Consider the following 21,345-nt stretch of genomic DNA (forward strand, 5'->3'; position numbering starts at 1 on the left):
CCTCCCAGATCCTCTCAGGTTTTGAACACCCTAGTTCACAGGGATCCACTAGGGAAAAATTAACATTGCTCTGTTGCTTTAGGCTGTGATCGCACAGTCTGGTGTGTTCCCTTTATGAGTCAGATCAATTCTTTTGAGATAACTTTGTTTGGATGCTTATGTACTGATCTATGTTGTATTAACGTACATGAGTTAATATCTAAATGTCTAAGTACGCTTCTATTTTATTATTTTCATATTATACCCATTTGATTTATGTTGTTATTTTGCCTATTGTAGCTACAGTAGTTTAACTTTGCTCAGTTTGCTACTAGCTATGTACACATTGTTTTTCTAATTTGTTATCTTGTAGGCTTATTCCCATGATTGCTTTATGGTTGTTTGCTGTTATGCATATTTGCTTTTGTTTTCTGGACGTGCATGTGCTCCTGTAAGATGTATTTGTAATGTATTCTACATGTAATTTTGACTTGTAGTCATTAATATAGCCTAAGAGACGATGCTTTGCATTGTTATGCCTACTGCATGTAATAGTCAAAGCACAATGTATATATCTATGTATATATCTCTATATACATACACACATATACATACATATATATCTTGTGCATCAGGCTTTAAGGTGATTGCCTGGGCAATTATCCTGGTTCTATTATGTACTGATGGATATTTCAAGCCATGTTGTATTGTTCCAGATGCCAATATATTGAAGTTGATTCACAGGGGTCTGCAGGGACCCAGAGGAATTTTCATCTAGAACACTTTGGGGCATTACACAGAGGAGAAAGGAAGGAAAAGGACAGTTATACAATTAGAGCTTGAAAAAATAAGTTGAGGCTCTTCCTGCAGTGGAGAGATCTGGATGCTCTAAGGAGGAAGAAATTGCTATTACTCTCAAGAATATTGTAATAGAGATACAGAAGCTGTCAGGTGAAAGATACGCCAATAAGGGGCAGAGGAAGAAAAGGAGAATAGTTGTTGATGATGCACCTCTGTGTGGTACTGAGATAGGCATTAGTTGATATGATGACAGCAATTATCTTTCTGGGACTAGTGTCTAAGACATAATAGAATATCTACCAAGGTTTATCAAAATGGTTAACAGCTTACTCACTTCTGGTGACTAATGAGAATTCCATCTACTCCTCCTTCTCTCATCAGTGACTCAGGAGGCAGACAGACTGTAGCCTAAGATCACAGGAATTCCATTGCTATATGTGCCCTAGCTCCAACCTGGTTCAGGTTAGCAGTATGATGTGGAAGCCAACAAACCCTAACATAATGGGCTAATATAATTGAACTACATTAGGAGGGCAGAGTTTTCATGAACAAGGATGTGATAATCCCACTGTACTTTGTCCTTATCCGGAGAATTGTGTTCAAGAGGGTCTTATATGATAAGCTGAAGGGAAGGCAACCAGAATGGTGAAGGGCTTTGAGTTTAAGACGTGATCATCTGTTGAAGGAACAGCATGTTTAGCCTGGAGAAAAGAGGACTCAGGGGAGACATGGTAGCTGTCTTCCAATTTTTGAAAATCTGTTTTTTAGAGAAAGAGTTAGATTTGTTCTTTTTTTTGGCCCCAGAGGGCAGAAGAGGAGCAGTGAGTGGGAGGTGCAAAGAATCCAATTTAAGTTTGATGTCAGGAAAAACTTAACAATCAGCTGTCCAGAAGAGGAATGACTAGCCTCAAGAGGCAGTGGTTATCCCTACATGATAGTGTTCAAGCAGAGGCTTATTAGGGATGATATGACAGTTACTTTCATGTATCGGTTAGAGATTCCCTCTAACTCTTCAACTCTATGATCTGTGTCACATTGACTGTTTTGAATCTCTTTTGTGCATGGCACTGGTGGAACAGATGAAAAGTCAATGCCTGAGACTACCAGGGACCTTAGAAAACTTCAGAATTGAGGATATGGACAAAATCTGCAAAGAAATCACTCAATTTGCCAAAGAAAGAAAATGTTTAACTAGAGAAGAGTGTAATGGGATGCCTGAGCAGGCTTAGTGGCAGTTCTTAGAGCACACACAGATATTCTCTACTTGCTTCTAATTGGCTTGGGGTGAGTCTAATTGTTGCTCAGGGTTATCACTGTGAGTTCCTTGATTATTTGATGACTGTGGAATTGTAGAGACAGTCAAAGAAGTGACCTCCAACTGCTGAGGCCTCTCTTAGGCACAGCTCTCCAGATGCCCGCAGGTGACCAGTTAGCAGTAGCAAAAGGAAAGGTCCTTTCCTACCTCCAGAGTAGAATGATACTAGGAAGGGTCCTTCTTCCCTACCTCCATGGTCATGGCCATGTGAATACTAGGGCTAGGAGACTTTACTAGGTAAATCTGCACTTGCCTTCATGTCTCTTGCTGAATTTCCTGCAGTCCCTAAGGCATCTACAAGAATGGTTTCAGTTGCAACTGTTGCAGAGATGTGGTCTAGAGCATCAAGGGCAACATCCATCCACCAGAGGAGCAAGAGCGGGATTGCAGTGGTACGTTATGGGGGTCCATGGCAGAATCTGGAATAGGAGTAGAAAGACAGCAAGGGAAAGTGGACAACACCGTGTGATGGTCATTTGAGTATAAACAGCTTGAGGGAGTGTGATGCCTCTAGAAGTGTTGGCTATGGACTCAAACAGAGGCCTGGACCCCTGGTTCCAGCTGGGCTTCTGCCTAGTGGGGAGCTGCACCCAAGGGGTGGAATCCACAAAGAGAGAAAAGGATTTCCAGTGCCAGGAATTGTGAGGTACCACTGGGCCCCCAGGGGACTTTACATGGTTGTGCCAAGGAAGGGTTTGTGCCCAGTTTAGGGGAATGTTTTATACTCATTGTTCTTGTTATTAACAAGGAGCACAAAAGTGTGTGTTTGATGTTGGGGTAAGGGAAGGACAGTACTAAAAACCCAGACTCAGAGTTAGCCCTAGAAGCCTGAGGGAGAGTAGCTGCGTCCCTTTTGGGGACCCAACTCACCAGTTCAAGTACAGGATGGGGGTGAGAGAAGTAAGCCCAGAGGGAGCTCTACAAGGGGACATCACTTTGTCTACATCCCTCACTGGATTATGAGGAAAGTGTTTTGTAAGACTGATAGAGTTAAATAAACGTGCTTTGTTATCCACACATATTGATCATATTTTAGAGCTGGAAGGAAGCTTGGAAGCTACGTAGTCTACCTTACCTCCTCTCAGCAATATGACAGATAAGAAAACTGAGGCCTAGAGAGTTGAACTGACTTGAACCTAAGTCCTGTGGGCTCCAAGTCCTGTATTCTTTCGGCATTATGCCGCGATACTTCTCTTGAGTTTACTCAAAGTGAAAAAATAAAACTGTATTTTCAGCATTTCAACATGGACTTACAATGAATAATTCTTCATTGGTTTTTGGTTCCACAATTAACTCTCTCCATCTACTTTTCAATTTTCCCATTATATAGACAGTTAAGTAGCACAGTAGGTGACTGAATGAGCATCGGTCCCGGAGTCAGGAAAACCTGAGTTCAAACCTGATCTTATACAGTTACGAGATGTGTGACCCTGGGCAAATCACTTAACTTCTGTCTGCCTCAATTTCCTTATCAGTAAAATGAGGATAATAATAGCACTACCTTCCAGGGTTATTGTAAGGACCAAATGAGATATTTGTAATGCCCTTAGCACAGTGCCAACACATAATAGGTGCTTAATAATTGCTTTTTTTTCCTTCCTTTCTTTGCAATTTTACATAATTAAGTGAACAATCACTTTTTTTTTAAATACCAGGTTATAGCTAGTGATAGTAGTATGTTGAATGTTCTTTGTCTCAAGTAAAATTCTGGTGTGGTTGCCATATCACTATTTCCTGTTTCAATGCCAGAAGTGGAGTTACACTTCTGGGATGGAATTACATCCCAGAGCAAAAGATGAGTAACAAATGGGCCTTTGGGAACTCCAGTTGCTCCTTCTACTCTTTTCCCTATACCTCTGTGACTGAAACAAATGTACTTCCAGTTTCAACTCCTTCCCCGCCATATGACTACCAGGAAGTGTCTCATGAGGAGAGGTTTTTCCTAGCATGATGGTTCCACCTTATTCTCAGTTGCATGCTTTTCTTTTTCTACTTTAGTCAGGGTCAGTTCTAGGTCATCAATGTCTTTCTTGAGTGATAAACATTCATCTTCCAATTTCCTTTTCTTGGCAACTAATTCAGAATTTGTGTCTTCTTCTTCCTCCAGTCTCTCACTTAGTTCTTTAATTTTAGCTTCCAGTTGAATCTTGCTCTTAATTAGCCCCTCACACCTTTCTTCTGCATTCATCAGATTTTCAGTTTCCTGGAAGAAAATTTCCATGGTCATCTCAATTCCAATGCCACCGAAGGCATTGTTTATCTTTTTCTCTAAAAGCTTAAGATCTGATAGCCAGGATAAGGTAGGGCATGATACAGGCATGGTATAAGAGAACAGCACTTAAGTATGATCTCAAAACTGATGCCTCAGTAATATAGCAGGGGCAATTCTAGGTACTTTCATTCATTGAATAGAATGTAAAGCTACTTTAGGGCCAGAATTATTTCATTTTTTGTCATTATCTGCCCTGCACCTAGCACAACACTTGGCATATAGTAGTAAATTATTAAATTAAAAAATAAATGCTAAAATTAATCAATTAACTCAACAATCAGTTGTTGAGTGCTCACAACATGCAATATATTATGCTAAATGCTGTAGGAAAGATGCACAGAGTGATAAGACATGATCCCTGATCTCTTGCAGCTCACAGTCTAGTAGAGGAAATAAGACATGCACACAAATAACTTATTTATACAAGTTAGACTGTGAAAAACAAAAAAAATAGGATGACAGTTACATCAGATGAGGGAGAAATCAATCCTGGCAATAGGGAGCAGATAGCTTGCTTGTGTGTTTGGAGCAACTAAAATAAGCCAGGCAAACTTAAGGAATTCAGGAAAACACAAATTCTCTTAAGGAACATTGCTAATTATTGCTAATGTTTTATCAGAAAAGTTATCTCATTTCCTCTAAACATTTTGAAAGGGCTGTTGCATTATTAAGTGATTTAATTACATTCAGGAGGCTGTTTTGCCCCTCTCAGAACATATCTTCATAATGGCTAGCCATGGGAAAATGGATTTAAGAGAAAAGAAATTAACTTTTATAGCAAGGGAGAGCTTTAATTGGATTTTAGCAGGAGGTTCCAAGATGCCATTATACCATATGGCCACTAGGTGGCACCATGGTATCTTTGATAGAAGTAATCGCTGCTCATAATACAAAACCTAGCATATGGTGTCTCTATTTTCAGAGGAGGCGGCCGGGGATAAAATTCACCTTCAGCTGTAATTAGACCTCTTTATTACAGCAGCATTTAGACCTCAGGTATTCCCTGTCCCATTTATTTCACTTCCTACAAACATTTCAAGATAACCCTCAACTCTGCGGGGGTGGCCATTGCTGGTAATGTGATACTTCTCTTTCCTATCCTTCCCTCTTTCCTCTCTTCCTTCAGAAGCTACTTACAGACTGGACCTGAAGCTGAAGATCATTCTTTTCCTGCAGCAAGGTGACCATTTTCTCCTCTAGCTCTTTCCTTTTAGCTTCAGATCTGGCCAAATCTTCCTTGGCTTTCTCAAAGTCTTGCTTCATGGTGGCCATCTCCTTCTCAGCTTCTGCACTCTTGAGAAGGGGTTTGATTTTGAAGAACAGATTCATCCAGGGCCAGTGCTTGACATTCATGAATGCTCGAATGTTGTATTGGATGCAAAAGATAGAATCTCTGTAAATTAATTAGGACAGAGTTTAATGGAACTGAGCGATGCTTGTTGAATCCATTTGGCCCAAGAATGACATTGCCCTCTCAATTGCCTTGTACCCTTGTAGGATATGTGGGAGGGCTATAGATTCCTGCAGTACTGGAATTGTATCTTATTTCATCTTTATATCCTTAAATCTTGTAAAATGCCTTGAACAGAATAAGTGCTTACTGGACATAGCCAAAGTTACGGACCCAGGGAGCTACTCTGGCCAGATTTTAAAAGGAAGGAAAGACAGAGAGGGAAAGGGAGAGGTAGAGGGAGAGAGGGGGAGAGGGAGACAAAGGAGGAGGAGGAGGAGAAAGAAGAAGAGGAGGGAGAGAGAGAGAGAGAGAGAGAGAGAGAGAGAGAGAGAGTCAATGCTAATATTAAGAATAAACACCTGGGCTATAAAGCAATTAATGCCTTGAGGCACCAACTTTTAAGGCCCAAAGCAAATGGTGACAAATCATTTACTAAGAAGAAATTTTTTTTTTCAAGTGAGAAGAATGGGCTCATCATTAGAGAGGGAAAAGGGACCCCTTTACCTCCTTGCTGACATCTTCTTTAGTTCCACTCGCATTAGGTAACCTCTGCACAAAGCTTGGGTATGGGTAATGAGACTCACTAACTTCTCATCTCTCATCTCTTCCAACCACCCCAGGAGACCAGCTTTGAAAAACACCTGTAAGTTTGAGGTAAGAAATAAAAGCTGTTTCTCGTCATGTTGCCAATCACAGGGTTCTGTTTTTGCTTTTGTGATGCGAGCTAACAATGTACTTTCAAGCATGTACTGACTTAATTCCCCTCTCTGCCATGTTTCCCAATTCTTTGGTGCATTTTGATTAGAGAACTCCATTACTTTGCTCATCTACACCACTCCTTTCAACAACCCCTGTCTTCTTTTCTTTCCCTCATTTACCCCTCTGTCCCTGAGGTAGGAATTCATTTTCATTGGTTTCCTAAGGCCTAGCTCTGGTTCAGGTTGAACCGCTCCTAGGGAGCTCCTTTGATTCTCCAAGGGCATAGCAGCTCATTGTCTGATGCCCAGCTTCTTCCAAAGTGTCACTACTCATGCAGCTCACTTCTCTTTGACTTCTTACTTTTTTTTATTCATATATTTTTTTTCTGGCACTCATACCTGAAAATTACTGTGCCTTTCCTATGTGGCTTAACTATGTCCTTGAATATAGTTTCTAGTTTCTTCCTTTGCCAATGTCCCTTACACAGGATAATATATTTAGAGCTAAAAGGGACCTCATAGGCCCCCTAGTTCAAATAGTATTTGATGAGTAAACTGAAGTCCAGAAAGGTTAAGATTGCCCATGGTTATACAGGTAATAAACATTAGAGACAGTGTTTGCCCCTAGGTCTTCTAACTAGAGTCAGTATTCTTTTTTTACTGCTACATACTATGGGTGGGCTGCAGGCTATAAAGGTAGTTCCCTTTACCTAGACTGAACAAAGGGCACAAACTGTCTTTTCCAGTAGTGGCACCCTGGAAGACTCACACAAGCATATTTGAATCAAATAAACATACAGTCTTCTAAAGTGTTGTATTACAACTCTTTTCAGTAGTACTGAAGAGGTAGTAGTGGTTCTAACCTTGGTGTGACCAAATCTATATTGTTCATGATCCACATCAATGGAGGAAAGAAGCTTTTCAGAGGCATTCTTGCTGTCAATAAATTGCCCTTCAGGAACAGCACTGGCATTGAGGATCCTGTACCTGCAAGGAAAGAAGCCACAAGTCAGTCCTAGAAAGGAGGAGTACAAGGTCATAATTTGATTGTAACCACAATAGCTCTGAGACAGTTCTGTTGGCTCAATGTTTTGTGCAAATGCAACTTTTTGTTCAGGTCTTAGGGTTTTCCACCAGGTTGGCTTTTCATAAGAAGCCAGAGGAACTTTTTAAATGTGTGCTCATGGATAGTAGTTTAAGAGGGGACAAAAAAATTGATCTTTGAAAAATATCTATTTGTCTTGGTAAGTAGTAGACATTGGACATTCTCTGTACCACAGGGCCATCTATCTGTATTTTGAAGTCTGGTAAGTTGCATCAATTCCTAAGGTTTTTATCAAAACCAATTCCATCGGCTACATGGGAAAACTACCAGACTGGGAGTGGGAACTCAGTGGCCACATCCTAGGTACTGAGAAAATGAGAAATCAAGATACCCAGATGATAGTCAGTCCTGGCCTTGCTGTTAACTAATTTAAGTAGCCTAGAGAAAGTCTCTTAGTTTCTCTGGATCTCATTTTCTTCAACCAAATTGAGATAATAGTGAAAATGCTTGAAAAATGTTAAAAGTGCTATAAAATGCAAGGTTTATTATTATTTCTACCATGACTATTGTTATTGATGCTAATTATTGTTAAACAATTGTATTAATTGGTTAATTAAATAATTACCAGTTTTGTCTAGTTCTTCTCTTTCCCCTAGTAGTTTATGTTCTTGGGCTAATTGAACACCGGCTTTTGAGTTCTATTGTTGCTGATTCTTACTCATCCAATCTGTTCCATTGACTTACTTTTCTCCTTCTCTTCTGCCCATACAAAAGTGATTTTTATTATTACTGCTTTACAATATAGTTTGGGATCTAGAAGTGTACTTCCCTCCTCATTATTCTTACTGTTTCACTGAGATTCTAGACTTTTTTCCTCCCAATGAAATTTGTTATTATTTTGCCTACTATAAAGTAACCTCTTGGTCATTTGATTGGCATGCCACTAAATCTATAAGTTAATTTGGGTAGTATCATCATTTCTACTATGTGAAATAGCTCAACCATGAGCAATGAAAAAACCCCCTGTTATTTAAGCCCTGTTTTATTTCTGTAAAATATTTTACAACTTTCTTTATATGAGTATTGATTATTTTGGTAAATTGAATTCCAGATATTTTATGCATTTTATAGTTTTTTAAAATGAATTTTCCCTTTATATCAACGTTTCTTCATTTTTATTTTGCTATGTAAAAATAATAGCTATGGTTTGTATCCTTGCATTCCAGGAGCCATTAATCCTTTAAATTAGTTTGTTTGCTGACTTTCTGGAGTTTTCTAAGTAAAACATCATTCCAATCTTGCAAATAAGTTTAGTTTTACCTCCTCTTTCTGCCAGTAGTAATATATTTAATTTTTTTCTCTTTTCTTATTGTTCTAGTTCTAGCACATTTAAAACTATGCCAGATAATAGTGGAGAGAAGAGGGCAGCATTACAATATAGTTCTGTTTATTAGAAAACTGTCTAGTATTTGTCCATTATAAATGATGCTAGCTTTTGGTTTTAGACATATACTTTTATCATAGAAAGAGCCTTTTTTTACCTATGCTATTTAAGTATTTTTTCATAAATAAGTGCAGTACTTTGTCAAAGACTATTTTCATCTATTGATATAATCATGTTGTTTTCTTGCTTTTCATATGACTTATATTATAATTATCTTTCTAATGTTGTATGTTCCCAGTACCTATGTAATAATAACGGTTCATGTTTATGCAATTTTTTATGGTTTACAAATTGATTTCTTCACAAAGACAAAGTGAGGTAGTCAGGAAGAGTCATGTATAGGTGAGCATTATCTTGGCTACACAGCTGCTTTTAATCTCCTGAGCTGTGTCTCATGGGACCTGGGCAGCATCAGAACTTAAGGTGCAATGTTTTGGGTTGAGAGATATCTGAGATCAGAGCCACGTCAGAGTGTCCTGTCCTCTGGGAACTGCTATTTCTGAGGGCCTGCATAGCCTGATCCTGAGCCATTAGATTCAGGCGGATCAATGTATGCATATCAAAAATCAATTGAAGAAAATAGGAGCAGTCTTTGAATCTTCATTCAACTCCGTGCCTAAGAAATATTTCTAGAGATTGTAAAAGGGAAAGTCTGTTTGAATTTAGAAAAGTCATAAGATCAAGGAATAAGGCTGAATACCTTTGTTTGAAGTCTGCATAGAGGATCCTGCTGGGGAATCCTTTCCTGCAAATCCGAATGCCCTCCAACACCCCGTTACAGCGCAGCTGATGCATGACCAAGTAATGGTCCATCTCACCTGAGAAAACAGGAATAATTAAGGGACTTATTTTGTGAAGTACCCGGGAGAAGGATGTGTCAGTAGGCAATTCTTTAGGTTGCTCAACATTTACTTGAGGAAGCAGAAAGGGAACACATGAGCATGGGAATAGGGAAAGTAGAGGCTGGAGAGGAAATTCCAGAGTAAGTGATATTTTCTTTCTTCCATTAAGTAGGTTGGGAAAATGGACATCTACCTCTCAGGTTGAGTCACTCAAATTCAGATTGCAAAACTCTGCTGGTTCAGTTCTTGTGAAAGATGTCTTAATGCTATCTGAATAACAAGATTAGAGTTTTCTCAGTTTTGCCATTATGAAGCTCCGCAAAATAGAAGAGTTTGAGCAGGATTGGGGTTTGGATCAGATGAATTCTTAAGTTTTGTCCACTTAGGTAATAGTTGAAAGTTATCATCATGAATTCAATATCCCGAAGGAGTTGAATTTGGAGTGGGAGAGGGTCTAGGTAGAACCATAACATAAGTTTTCTTAGAGCTATAAAAAAGAACTTTATACTCCTCCTCCTCCTCCTCCTTCTCCTCCTCATTATTATTATAAATGATTCTACTTTTGCAAATGAGAAAACCAAGAGAGGTGAAATGACTATGAAAATTCACATAGCCAGAGATTAGAAATGAGATTTCCTTACTCATTCCCCTATGTCCATATATCTGTCCAGTACAGATCTCCAATGATAAAATGATAGTGATACAGATAATAGCAAGGTCTCCTGTCTAGCTCATTTAATTACCATCAATTAAGCACCAGTTATGTGCAAAATTACTATCTTAGGTTCTGGGAAGATTAAAAAAAATTGGTTCTTGCCCCCCATGATTCTTATAGTCTGGTGGGGGATGGAGGGTGTGATGGAGAGAATACAATACATACACAAATATGCAATGTAATACAATACAGAATCGGAAAACCACAATATCACAGAAAGAGCTGGAAGGGAACATAGAGTTCATCTACTCTAATACTTTTAATACAGAATGGAATATAGTAAGTGCTATGCATATTTCAAGGAAGAAACAATCATTTCCAGCTGAAGGAATCAAGGAAACCAAGAATAAATCTGGCACATATTAGATTCTGAATAAATGCCTGTTGATTAATGGATGAATGGAAGGGTTTGTCTTGCACAAAAAGTGAAGCACTTCTCCGTCCTAGGTTCTAAAATTGAATGGTCACTTTCCAGGTCCCTATCATTTCTACAACCAAATCCAGAATATAAATCCTCCTTGTTGCCTTCTCTACCTCTTAAAGGATGAATTTATCACTAAAACAAGTCAGTAAATTGTTAGCTGCTTTGCTTTTGGCTGAAAGAGGGAACTCAAGCAGATGTATGCATAACTGAAGTTTCTCATCATAATTATACCATGTTTCCTTGCCAGGCTTGAGATCTATTTCTCAAACTCTCAAATTTCCTCTTTCTGCTTGAGTGGTCTGAAGTAAGCTCTGATGATCATATCAGTTATGTTTTTGCCTTCAATGATTTTTGCTAAATTGCTATCCATCACAATTCTTTACCCTGGCTCCTGATTTTCCTTTCTGTGAACCTGCCCAGGGCACCAGGTCTCTCAATTAAGGCACTTTTCTCCATCAGACCAAGACAGATCCTTCTCTCTGCCTTTGTGTTAACATATATAGTTCCTAATATTTGACTCCCTGTTAATCTCATGCCAATAATTCTGGTTGGGCTATGTATTCCTCTCTCCTCACCCACCTCCCCCCACCCAAAGCTACTAGATAATTATCGTCTCTTTCCATGAACCCTCTCTTCCACCTTTGCTAGCTATTACACACTCCTGCCATCTGTGGTTATCTAAGATTTCTAATCTTGTTGGGCAGCAAATAATTTAATTCATTCCATTAATTATTTAATCAGTCAACATAATTCATTGGACACTTAATGTGTATCTAACACTGTAATATGTACTGGAGAAGTTATGAATGTAATGGGCATGCCCCAATACATGCAAAGAGGAGAAACAAAGTTCCTTGTTTTGGGTCTTCATTGTCTTGTTGATTAGCTTTTGTCTTTAAAAGGATAAATTGAGCGGCAGCTAGGTGGTGCGGTGGATAGAGTTCTGGCCTTGGAGTCAGGAGGACCTGAGTTCAAATCTGGTCTCAGACACTTGACACTTACTAGCTGTATCACCCTGGGCAAGTCACTTAACCCTGATTGCTTCACCAAAAAGCCAAAAAAAAAAATGGATAAATTGACTTATAGACGTAAAGGTAGTCCTGCATATCTATTCAACCTCCACTGAGAATCATATATACATATACATATACATATACATATACATATACATATACATATACATATACACATATATATATATATACCAATGGCTAGTGCCAGCTAAAGATGAAGAAAGACATGTGGTCTGAGGAAAGGAAATTAGATCCTTGAAGAGAGTAAGAGGCAAGGATTTTGGAACCTTGACAAAGATGGAAGTATAGATGTTCATATACATTTTCATTTGGAAAGAATAATCCTCAGGTCACTCCACTTGCCCTGAAAAGGAAAAGATATCCACAGAAGGAATTATATTTACTGAGGAGCAACTTAGATCTCTTGCTTCACTGGTGCTATGAACCAAGTGGACCAAATAAGTCCTGAGGAAAAGAGAAATTCATCAGAAGAAAAGGTCATTCGATGCCCTCCAGATAAGGAAGGCTAGTTTTCTGGATGAATTCTGCTTTTTCTGTTGGGTTCAATGAAATTTATCTTTTGTTCAATGTCTTGTAAAGCCTGAGTGTTTTGAGGGGACCTGAGCCCTTTTGGGGGGAGAATAAGGCAAACCAAATAATGACATTAGTAGAGTAATGGGTACTAGAGTACCCATTTCCTTGGGTGAGGGCACAGGTTAGGAAGAATTTGCGAGAACTTCTCTTTCTTCCAAGATTGTACCCAGACTGGTCATGTTAGGACCCAGGGCTCAGTTCAATTAATGAGAGAGAGAGACAAAGAGAAAGATAGAGAGAGACAGAGACAGAGAGATACAGACACAGACACAGAGACAGACAGAGAGGGACAGACACAGAAAGAGACAGAGACAGACAGACAGAGAGATATAAATATAGACAGAGAAAGAGAGAGGAACACAGATGTTAGAGAGAAAGGGTGAGAAATACATGTAGTCAGAGATACATACATAGAGAGACAAAGAGACATGGAGCCAGGGCAGATCCATGAAACAATTAAAGAACAATCACAAAGCCAAATAGAAGCAAATGTGAGTGAAGTGATCAGAAAAGTCAGGAGACCCAGGTTCTAGCACTCATTACCCTAGTGAAAAGCTCTATGACCTTAGTCAATTCACTTCTCTTCTTGTTCAATGTGGGGGAAAGGGGATGGGAGAATTGGTTGGATTGATAATCTTTAAAGACTTCCTCAGCTCCAAACATTCTACATTGATCTCTTCTATTCTAATCAGCACAGCTATATGAATCAATTCTGAGAGAATAAAGAGCAAGAAATGTCTTTCAGCTCTAATAATCTATGATTCTATGAGTGATATAAGTGAGCAGTGGAAGAGAATGGAGGGAAAGGAAGTAATAGCTAATAGCTTGCATTTGTATAGTGCTTTAAAGTTGGAAAAATGTTTTACAAATGTTGTCCCATTTTATCCTCACAACAACACTGGGAGATTGGTGCTATAATTATCCCCATTTTTCAGATGAGGAACTGAGGCAAACAAAAGTTAAGTGACTTGCCCAGGGTCACACAGCTAGTAAGTGTCTGAGGCAGGATTAGAAATCATGTCTTCTTGACCTCAGGTAGCACACTTTGTTCTTCGTCAATCTAGCTGTCTGACAGGAGAATGATCACTCCACTTTCTACTGGAACACCTCATGTCCTTTCTATTTTAGTCATCTTTGGAACATAAGCTACTTGAAAGCAGATATTTTTTAGATCTGGCAAACTATAGGGCACATTATTTATGCTGGCTGCAGGCCTTTGCTATTGCCAAACATTGAACAACATTTTAAGAGTCAACACCAAAAGGCTATTTGTCTAACAGATCGTCTACTCACCTGGAGTCTTTGTCTCATTGGGAATCAGACAGCGCACAAAGTGAGGGTGAGTGCTCCTTAGATTGGTCATCAGCTTGTTTAAATTCTCCTGGAACACAAACCAAATTAAGGAATTTTATTTTCGCAAGATTTTTTTTTTCACTTCATGTCAATGATCATCAAAACAAATGACCAAGTGAGCTAGGGGTGGGGAAGGATTTGTGTGGCAGGGAGAGAGAAATCAAAGGGAAAGGGGCAATCACATACCCTGAACACAGCCGATACGGTTTGAAAGGAAGATCCCTTCTTTTTCCCACCTTTCTTACTGCCACCAGAGTCACCTTGGAAGAAACAAAGAGATTGGGCCATAAAACACTTTTTTTCAATAAAAGGGTAAGATCATAAATTTAAATCTAGAAGGGACCTTTGAATCTCCTTAGCCCCTCCTCCAATTTTATATGAGTCGAAGAGAAACTAAGTGACTTGTCCAAGGTCACATAGTTTATAAGTGGCTTGAGTGGTATTTGAACCCAGATCTCCCTATTGCCTTTGCATAGAGAGGCAACCCCTCTTTTTTAGAATGTATTTCCTCCTTATGTCTACATCTTAGTATCCCTAGCTTCCTTATACCTATACGATACAACCTATCATCTGAAGTTTTTCTTGCACCCTCCACACCACTATTCCCCAATTGCTAGTGCTCTCTCCTTCCCCAAATCATCTTGACTTTATTTCTCTATGCCTATATATTCCCCTGGTAGAATATAATCACCTTGAGGGCAGGGACTATTTTGTTTTTGTCTAAATATTCCTAGTATCTAGCACAATGTCTTGCCTAATTAAAATATTATAAATTATTATAGATAGCTACCAGTAAGTCAAATGAAAAATGAAAAAAAAGACAATTTTCAAAAGGCCCAAATGATAAAGTACATAAACATGTAAGTCTCAGTGCCACAATTATTCTGTTCTTTATACTTGTAAGAAGCCTATCTACTTTATCACAAATTCTGAATGAGAGAATGAATTGAGGTTTCTGATTACAGTCACCAATATACTCAGATTCTAATTTATACTCTTTCTTTGAATCTCCCTGCTTTCTTTGACATCTCTTCCAGATTATATTTTTACCCACTTCATCCCCAGCTGTAAAAATCTACTTACTACTTCAAAATATTACTTGTCTATATGAGTGTAAAGAATTCAGATTTTCTATACAAAAATACAACTAGCCAAAGCCCCTTTCATTGTACCTGGAAAACTCACTTTCCAGAAAGACTTGAATTGAAACACCCAGTCAGACGGGCCCTTGAGCCTGATCCACTTTTTCTATAGGGCTCTTTGACCAGGCTGTAGTGCATTGAGGACTGAACTTGGCAACAGAAAGACCTGTGTTCAAATACCACTCGAGGTACTTGTAAGCTATGTGACATTGTCTTACCCAATTTGACAAAGAGCTAGTAGTCTAGTTTGGCTTGAAAAAAATGTAAAGAAGTATCAGAATTTCTGAGAAATTTTCACTGTGGCACATCTAATAAGTGGTCATACCACCTCTGCTGGAAAGCTTCCAGTGACAGATAACCCTCTACCTTGCAAGACAGCCCATTCCATTTTTGATAACTCTAATTACTCCCGGTTCTGCCCTCTAGGGTCAAACAAAACAGGCCCAATTGCTTTTCCACGTGACAACCCTTCAAATACCTAAAAATAATTATCGTGTCCCCCATGAAGAAGTCTTCTCTTATCCAAGCTAAGTATTACTAGTTCCTTCTACTGATCCTCACATGACATGGGCTCAAGGCTATTCATCACCCTGGTTGCTTTTCTGAATGTTCTTTGGTTTATCTATGTCCTTCCTAAATGGTGGTGCCCAGAATCAAAAATTATAAGAGACATAGAGTTTAATCAGGGCAATGTACCATCTCCTTATTCCTGAAAGTTATTTCTCCCTTAATGTAGCTAAAGATTGCATTAGCCAAAAAATTGGATGCCATGTCACACTGTTGACTTTAATAAAACCCTTAGTTCTTTTTTTAAGCAAATTTCTGTCAAACCTTGCTTCCCACATTTTGTAAATATGAAGTTGTCTTTTTTTTGACACAAACGTTAAGAACTTACATTTTTTCTTATTAAAGTTATTAAACATTCAATTGTAGCCAATACTTTCTGGTCTCTCAGACATTTTTGCATCATTATGGTGTCATCCAATGTTTTAGCTATCCCTCCTAGCTTTGTATTGTCTGTAAATTTGATGAGCATGCCATCTGTCATTCATAAAAATGATAAACAACATAGAGCGAAAAACAGATCCCTAGAGCTAGCCACTGGAGACCTCTTGCCAAATTCACATTGATCTATGAGGGACTATTGTGTAGACATTCAAACAGTTCTACATACTTTGAACTGTGTTATCGTTATCATCTGGCCTATGCCACTCTATCTTTTCCACAAGAATTATATGAAATACTTTATTAAATTCCTCATAAAATTTGTCTGGAGAGGTAGGTAGGAGGCAGATTTTGAAAGGCTTTACATGACTTAAGTTCTACATTGATACTTCACTAAGGTGTGGAGTTGACTCTAGCTTCTCAAAGGCTTTGCCAGCAAAGGACAAGACCTAATAGTTCAAGTGATGCCGTGTAGGCCTTCAAATACAAGGCCAGCGATACATAGCTGTCCAAAAATAAACCTTGATAAATTAAGAAAATGGTTCATCACTAGAAGTTTATCCACCTGGTAAGAAATAATTTTTGGCCACAGAAGACTATTTATTAAGGCATGGAAAGGATGCTGTTTATATCAGTGGAAGGAGAACTCATAGTAACACAATTATAGCTCTTTTGACATACATGAAGCATAGGTACTCAAAAGTAATAAAATTGCATTCCTTTAAAAGTATTTTACAATTGAAATTTTCACTTTTAAGTCATTAAATTTAATTCCCCATCTATATTTGGAATTAGTGAGCTTCTCCTTAGTTTCTGTGACATCCATTAATTTATTCATTCAATTAGCATTGATTAATTAGCTAATTAATTAAAGATGTCTACACAAAGTACTACACCAGTCACAGGCAGAATTCCACAAAAACTCTTGTTACTTAATCAAGCCTAAACTCTGTGGCAAACATCATCTCTGAAACCTGGGTTCCAGTCTGGTAAGGGAGAGGAAGAAGCAAAGGAACAGGAGACACCCACAATAAGTGGACAAATTGAACTGTACCTAATAGGCTGTATTTGTTCTTTCATTGCTCATGGGCATCTTTGGATTACTAAAGATTGCTACATGTAAAGGCAGCTGAGATTTGACTGCAGAGCTTCCGTAAGGGAAAGAGATCATACCTGATTCTGCACCAGAATAGCTGGAGAAAAGGAAAGAAAGCAACTTCAGTGAAGATTTCTGGTATAGCCCAACCACAGTCTCATTCAGGGGGTCCTTGTTCTTGTCTAGCCAGCCTGCAATGTTGTAGTCCACAGTACCAGCATAATGCACGAGGGAGAAGTGGGCCTCAGCCTTCCCTTTGGCAGGCTTGGGTTTCTGGAAGTTGTTGGATTTGCCAAGATGCTGGTCATACAGCTTGTTCTTGAAAGAAGTGTCTGTTGCCTTGGGGAACATACATTCCTCTTCCAGTATGGAGAAAATGCCCATTGGCTGAAAGGAAGGTAACAGACACTTGATTTCTTTTTCCTCCTTAGAAAGGTATATGCATCAAGCACACTATGATTGGAAGAGAGGAATAAGACCAGAGCTGCTAAATCCCAATTCCAGCAGGAGTCTAGAATGAAACTAACCAATGCCTATAAGGAAGTCTACAGTAGCACTGAGAAACTGAAGATCTGAGGCAAAGAAATGATTTTTATTACTCAGTTCCACCTAGTTAAAAGTATCTCATGTTTTATTAACAACTCTGTGAAGTAAGCCCTGCAAGTGTTATTGTCCCCATTTAACAGAGTTTTAAAGAAGAGGAAATTGCGAGAAGTCATGCACATTATCTAAGGTCACACAACAAATCAGCATCAGAGTTGGAACTCAAACTCAGCCCTCCTAACTCAGAGTTCAAGGCTTTTTTCATGATACCCCAATGGCAGCACTATAGCTCCTTAGCCATAGATACTTCCTGTTCTTATAAAAAAGTCATTTAGATTGGAAAGGCAATACCCTCCAGTCTCCTCTCCCCTCCCACCTTTACCTGTTCCTGCCCACATTGAGCCAATAAGAGGAATTAGTTTCTAAAGATATAGTATCTTTGAGCCAAATGCTGAAGACTGCTTTAGGATTTAGAAAATGTGATTTTTAAATATCCTCCTCCCCAAACTGTAGCCTCATCCTGATTATGCAATTTCCTCCCTCCCACAGCTATGTTCAGTATGAAAGTCTCCTTCCTTACCTTCATTCACTCCTAGCTTTGTGTCATGTCACTTCATCATTTTAGGGCTACTCTTAAGGGTTTTGGACAATCTAGCTAAAAAGGAAATGCCATAGCCTCCCTTGCCAGCATTGAGATATTTCCTGTGAGGAAGTCTGGGTTTCTGAAATATACTCTGAGCAACAGTGTTTAATTTTCTTTGAACTCAAAGCCATCAACTTGGTAATATCTAACACATTAAGAACATATGGAACATGGAATGTAGTTATGGCAACTAAGTGATGATCTAGCCAAGGGAGATTGGTGACTATGCAGATATAATTAACTCATCATTTATTCTTCACAGTAGGAGGAGTTTTTCTAACCTTCTCAATGAGCTCGATGCAGGCCGCCAGGTCCATCCCAAAGTCAATGAACTCCCACTCGATGCCTTCCTTCTTGTACTCCTCCTGCTCCAGCACGAACATGTGGTGGTTGAAGAACTGCTGCAGTTTCTCATTGGTGAAGTTGATGCACAGCTGCTCCAGGCTGTTGAACTGAGTGAATCAAACACTTTGAGTGAGACTGGAGAAACAAGGAATGCTAAGGTAAATCAAGTTAGGATGTAGACTGATATATTTAGAATTTGGTTACTCACATCAAAAATCTCAAAGCCAGCGATGTCCAGGACTCCAATGAAGTACTGTCTGGGCTGCTTGGTGTCCAGCTGCTGGTTGATGCGAGTGACCATCCACAGGAACATTTTCTCATAGACAGCTTTAGCCAGAGCACCCACAGAATTAATCACCTTTAGGAAAGATCATCCAGGGCTCTAAATGAGCATTTTTATAGCCAGAATCAAAATCCTAGAATAGAACTGATGCAAAGCCCCAAAAGTTACCTGTTGAACATTTTGTCCTTTAGTCACAAATTCATTTCCAACCTTCACCCTTGGACAGCACAAACCTTTAAGCATTTCAGCAGAATTCAGACCCATAAGGTATCCAGCTTTATCAGCCACTATGACGACAAGAGAAATAAGGTTAGTCCCAATGGGCCATCTCCTGGTGTTCAACTAGGCCTTGGAATTTTCTCTGACTTTTTTATGTATTATCATGCATCATATACACAGATACATGATATATAATTGTAACTCATCTCTCTAGCACCTTAGAGTGTACCAAGTACTTTCTAAATAACACTGTGATGTAAGTAGCACAAATATAAGAGCTGGTGACTAATCTATGACAACACAGCTGTGAGGATTAGAGTCCAGATTAAAAGTTAATGCTTCTTGAGCAAGAATTTGAAGATCCAAATGGCAAAAGTGTACTTTTTATAACTGTTGCCAATCAAAAGCAAGGGCTTTAGAAAGAAAGGCAGATTTGGAAATTGAAAGGCTGGTTGAGAAGATAGCTTCTGAGAATGGGATTTGTCTTTCTGGACTATGTTGTAACATAATAATACTAATAACAATAACAGTAATAAGTACCAAGCATTGTGCTAAGCACTTTACAAACAATATCTTATTTGACATAGGAATTACAGCTCTCTGGCTAATGTTGGAGTGTACCTAACAAAGGCTGGTAAGAAGGTAATTGTAAATCTAAAGGTTTTAAAGATTAAAAGCAGAAGGGTTGCAGAAAATGGCTAATGTATATTTTTCAGTTAAAAAAGCATTGCTTTAGCATTTACTACATACTAGATGCTGTGCTAAGCACTGGGAATACCTAGATAAAAACGAAACAGTCCCCAGGTTCAAGGAGCTTAGATAAAGCAATACAAAACAAAATAAAAATAAATAGAAAACATTAGATTTATTTTTATTTTTTATTTTCATTTATTTGTAGAGGAGTGCTTACAGCATGGAAGAATCAAGTGAGGTTGCTAGTAGGAGGTATTGCTAGACTAATTCTTGAAGAGAGTGAGAAATCCCAAGAATGGAGGAAAGAGAACCTTCCAGGAAAAAGGGATCAACTGTGCAAAGGCATAGTTATGGGAGATGTAATGTTGCATATGGAAAACAAAAAAAAAAAATAGGTAGCTTGACTTGAATGTAGAATATGGAGTGGGGTAGCAGGAAGAGAGGAAGGGCAGCAAATGTGTAATGAGATTGGAAAGAGAGTGGCAACCAGATCATGAGTTTTAAATCCCAAATAGAGAAGTTAGCATTTTATCCTAGAAGCAATTGAGAACTATGGCAGCTTCTTGAGCAAGGTAGGGACATAGTAAGAACTGCTTCAGGAACATCCATTTGTCAGTCATGAGGAGGAGGGATTGTAAAGGGAAGAGCCTGGAGGGAGGGGGACCAGTTAGGAGGTTATTGCAATAATCTAGCTAAGAGAGAAGAGAACCTATGGTGGGAATAGAAAAAATTGGACAGATGAAAGAGATGGTGAAGAAGTAGAATGAACAAAACTTGGTAACTGATTAGATAAGAGAGGTGAGAGTGAACAATAGAGCATATGACTCTTGACTCTTGGGTTGTAACTAGAAAAATGATGTTGTCCTTAACTGAAAAAAATTAATATTTGGAGTAAGATATCATACTGGGGGGGAATTGGACTGTGTCTTTCCTCACCTCCAATCCCCTTCTCCTCCAAAATTGCCTACAGTAGGAGGGAATGGAGGGGTTAGCTTCAGTTGCTTCCTAACCTCCAATCCTTTCTTACTATCTTTCATAATCCTTGATATTCAACTATCCCCCCCCCATATGAAGCAGGCTTCCTTCCTTCTTTTCTTTCCTTCTTCCATCAATAAGGATTTGTTAAAAATTAAACTAGATTTATAATTTATTAGGTATATAGGGAACTTTCAGGGGAGAAATTCCCTATATCAATGAATATTTGTAACTCTTTTGCAATTTTGTCTCAGAGAGTTGCCTAGGTCACTAAAAGGTTAAGTGACTTGCCCAGAATTACACTGACAGTGTGTTCAGAGGAGAGATATGAACTCAAGTCTTCCTGATGCTGAGGCTAGGACTCTAGTTACTATACCATATTGTCTCTCATATAAATATTTTATGAATATATAATAAAGTAACAGTAATAACTACTGTTTCCTTCCTTCCTTCCTTCTTTCCTTCCTTCCTTCTTTCCTTTTTTCCTTCCTTCCTTCCTTCCTTCCTTCCTTC

At 38.7% G+C, this 21,345-nt stretch overlaps 1 protein-coding gene across 1 annotated transcript in view; it reads right to left on the bottom strand.

Annotated features, from left to right (window-relative positions):
* Nucleotides 1-21,345, bottom strand: part of LOC114034411 (myosin-13) — a 71,868-nt gene that overhangs the window by 32,544 nt on the left and 17,979 nt on the right. Inside the window, exons 11-21 of the mRNA XM_027850095.1 lie at nt 19,114-19,232; nt 18,871-19,020; nt 18,599-18,769; nt 17,209-17,518; nt 14,135-14,208; nt 13,889-13,976; nt 9,708-9,825; nt 7,382-7,505; nt 6,325-6,461; nt 5,505-5,760; nt 4,056-4,298 (exon numbers count right to left, since the gene is read on the bottom strand). Coding sequence (XP_027705896.1) covers nt 4,056-4,298; nt 5,505-5,760; nt 6,325-6,461; nt 7,382-7,505; nt 9,708-9,825; nt 13,889-13,976; nt 14,135-14,208; nt 17,209-17,518; nt 18,599-18,769; nt 18,871-19,020; nt 19,114-19,232 — 1,790 coding nt within the window. The remainder of the gene's footprint in view (nt 1-4,055; nt 4,299-5,504; nt 5,761-6,324; nt 6,462-7,381; nt 7,506-9,707; nt 9,826-13,888; nt 13,977-14,134; nt 14,209-17,208; nt 17,519-18,598; nt 18,770-18,870; nt 19,021-19,113; nt 19,233-21,345) is intronic.

The sequence above is a fragment of the Vombatus ursinus genome, unplaced genomic scaffold (genome assembly GCF_900497805.2).
Source record: "Vombatus ursinus unplaced genomic scaffold, bare-nosed wombat genome assembly UNPS02008996.1, whole genome shotgun sequence".
Taxonomy (NCBI): domain Eukaryota; kingdom Metazoa; phylum Chordata; class Mammalia; order Diprotodontia; family Vombatidae; genus Vombatus; species Vombatus ursinus.